The sequence below is a fragment of the Desmodus rotundus genome, chromosome 3 (assembly GCF_022682495.2).
Source record: "Desmodus rotundus isolate HL8 chromosome 3, HLdesRot8A.1, whole genome shotgun sequence".
NCBI classification, from domain to species: domain Eukaryota; kingdom Metazoa; phylum Chordata; class Mammalia; order Chiroptera; family Phyllostomidae; genus Desmodus; species Desmodus rotundus.
This window is the reverse complement of record NC_071389.1, coordinates 17,404,039-17,407,228: the sequence shown is the minus strand read 5'-3', so window position 1 is coordinate 17,407,228 and position 3,190 is coordinate 17,404,039. Positions and strand designations below refer to the sequence as shown.

The 3,190-nt window shown below is 48.5% G+C and overlaps 1 protein-coding gene across 1 annotated transcript; it reads right to left on the bottom strand.

Annotated features, from left to right (window-relative positions):
* Positions 1 to 769: 769 nt before the first annotated feature.
* Positions 770 to 2,811, bottom strand: ATP5IF1 (ATP synthase inhibitory factor subunit 1). The gene is made up of 3 exons (XM_024554756.3): positions 2,652 to 2,811; positions 2,469 to 2,560; positions 770 to 1,033 (listed from the first exon to the last, which is right to left on the bottom strand). Exons 1-3 carry the CDS (start codon positions 2,736 to 2,738, stop codon positions 886 to 888), a joined length of 327 nt encoding a protein of 108 aa, XP_024410524.2. The 5' UTR covers positions 2,739 to 2,811; the 3' UTR covers positions 770 to 885.
* Positions 2,812 to 3,190: the final 379 nt, after the last annotated feature.

The window sequence follows — 3,190 nt, the reverse complement described above, 5'->3', positions numbered from 1 at the left end:
ACTCAGTGGGTTGAGCCTCAGCCTATGAACTGAAAGGTCGCTGGTTCAGTTCCCAGTCAGGGCACACGCCTGGATTGTGGGCCATGTCCCCAGCTGGGGGTGTGCGAGAGGCAACCACACATTGATATTTCTCTCCCTCCCTCCCTTCCCTTCTCTCTAAAAATAAAATAAAATCTTAAGAAAGAATAATTTAGTTAAACAAGTCCTTAAAGTCTAATTTGATCAACAGCACACTTGGTGAAGCAAAATATAACCTAAAATGTAATTCTGGATCTCTGCTATTAATAGACTTGGATTAGGAGTCAAAAAATCTAGATGCCAAATCTCAACTCCAATTTACTGAGTAACCACTGGCAATACATAATTTCTAATTCCAGTTCTCTCAGTCTGTACAAAGACAATTAGAACAAGGATAAACTAGTTCCATGCGAAGAGTTCTCTAAACTATTTTGTAAACGCAAAGTGAACTGATGGTACCTTGAATTGTATCTTTTCGGTTATTATTCATTTGTTTTCCAGGCTGCTCTTGACCTTGAATTGGGGTTTACCCTTCCAGAAGCTGTCTCTGAACCTCTGATTAATACCAGACAGGGAAAGGGGCCTTTCCTTATGTCACACCTGCCTCCTTCCAACCCTCCGTGTGGCACAGCACTCATCATGCTGTGCTTTGTCTTTACGCTCCCTATAGCAGGTACCTTGTCTGACTCACTTTCACAGTCCAGTACTGTGCACCCCTTCCCCTCTCCAGATGGTAGAAGGAATTACACAGTTCACTGAAGACAATTTATTATAATCTGTTGGCAGCACAGATAGGTATTAATTACCAGAATTATGTCTTGATAGAAGTGGGCAATATGTAGCCATTCTACGGGGAGCTGTGTACACTTAATCATCAGCATGATCTTTTAGTCTCTTGATGGTGTCCTTGTGCCGCTCAATTTCTTTCTGCAGACGCTCAATCTCCTTTGTATGATGAATGATCTCATTTTCATGGTGTTTCTTCAAGGCTGCCAGCTGTTCTCTAGTCTTTGCTCTACAAGTACACAATGGCTCTGGGTTTAATCCTAATCTGTCACCCCAAAGAGATCTCTAAGCATAACCTGCAATACCTAAGGCAAAGGAGTCCCAAGCCCACGGGATTCTGGCTGGCTGTCCTCTTCTACTACTTCAAGCCCCACTAGTGAAAGAATACTCCATCTTAAGATGTATCCATCTTTAGGAGATGAACAAAATGATTTCATTTTTCTGGGGCTAGTGCTTGAAATTTCACCATTTGTGAGCTATTCCTTTTAGATTCCTCTTCAGAGCAGAAAACTCCAGAGAGGTGTGACTAAAGTCCCCAGTACCTTATTAGAGGACTAACCAAGAGAACAGAATCCCTTTTCGGGGAAATGAAGGGAGAACAGACAAAGGAGTCTAGTTAAAGGACCAATATCTGCAATCTCGCCTAATTTATCTAGGGTTTTTTTTTTGCCTAGAACAATTCATGGCCCATCGTAAAGGCCAAAAAGAAGGGGGGAAAAGACAGGGCTATTGCACAGGCAGTGTTTGGCAGTCCAATTCCGATCTTAATAAGAAACGATTCAAATGTTGGTTTGGACACTTTGGGGCCTCAGTTTTCCTTAACTATAAAATGTAGGGGCCTATTTAGTTGGTCCCAAAGGCTGTACTTTGGCGTTCTGGTGTGGCAGGGGCCATGGTGATAATTGTTAAGAGTAAGAGAGGGACGAAGTGAAAAAGATAGGCCAAAGGAGAAGCAGAAATGAGATTAGTTCTGTGCTATTCCCCAGTGTGCAGAGAAGTCAGTAAAAGATAACTCAGGGTTGGCAGAAATGTAAATAGAAGTCCAGCCCACTCCATACGCTTAAGAGTCTATTCAGCTGGGTGGCGCTGGGAGAAAGCCTCCAGGAAGCGGGGGAGGAAGTTCCAACCAGGAGCACTCAACTCCCCTGACCCACTCTCTCTGGCCGAGCTGCAGACGTTTGGAGGTCTAGGAACGGCGGAGAGGGCCATGAGGGTCAGGGGATCAATCCATTGGAGGCTAGTACAGCTATAAGGCATGTGGTGGAGAAAACAGTGTACAGGGGCGGTGGGTGGTGTCCGAGGGAGTCAGGCTCAAAGGGTCTGCAAGTATTGGGCAGTCAGATCTAGACAATGGGGGGCGTTTCCCGGGCAAGACCCGGGAAGAACTCCACGGGTGGGGGGTGGTAAATAATTCTGTAAGAGTTGGGCTGTGGTTTAAGAATCCTGGAGACGTGCAGGTGAAAATGGGTTGGCCTGAGTGCCTCGGGACTATTCAGCACAGCATTAGGGGCAAGGGTGTAATGGGTTCTGGGACCCGGGAGTTCTGTTGGGGGTTGGGGAGCCCCTTGGCACTGGAGTGGGGTGGGCAGGACGATTAGACGTTTAAGAAGGCCTGGAACGCTCTGAGAGATCTAGGGATGGACCCCCGAACCCATGGGCCTCACCGGAAGTATCGTTCCTCTTCAGCCTGCTCTCTTTTTCCGAAGGCCCCACCGGCCTCCCTCACTGAGCCAGAGCCGGAGCGGATATTGCCTGACTGCGGAGAGACAAGGACGTGGGTAAACGTGTGGAGGGGGAGACGGCATCCGCGCTCAGGGCTGGGGCAGCGGACACTGCCACGGGCATACCTCTTCGGAGCTGAAGTGGCGGACTTGCATTGCCCTCACGCCCCACAAACCGAGCCGCACCCGCGCCACCAACGCCGTGACTGCCATTGTTGTCAGTGCAACACAGTTTCAGACGCGGACGGTGCAGACTCCCGGTAGGCCCTAACGGCACTGACGATCAGGCAGCCAATGTTTTCCATGGGGAGGCGGGATGAAGCCTTAAGGAGCGAATCAGGAAAGGGAGAAGGAGGGGTTCCTGTAATTCACAGCGAATCCTGAGAGGGAGGCGGGCCTATTCTTAGCCAACCCTGAGCAAGGTCTCTGGGGCCAGAGGATTAGAAAATAATAATGGAGGAGGTTGGAGGGGAGGGGCTAGAGGAGTCAGAATCCGTCAGAATGAAACATGGCGTCCACCTCCACCCCACGCTTCTAATCCTAAAGTTGTTGTTAAACACTCAAAGGAAGCCTTCCCTCTCCTGGACCACTAGAGTCAATAAGATGCTATAAGAATAAGATACAAATGTCAATAAGATGCTGTAGGCCAGGGTTGGGGCAGGGGA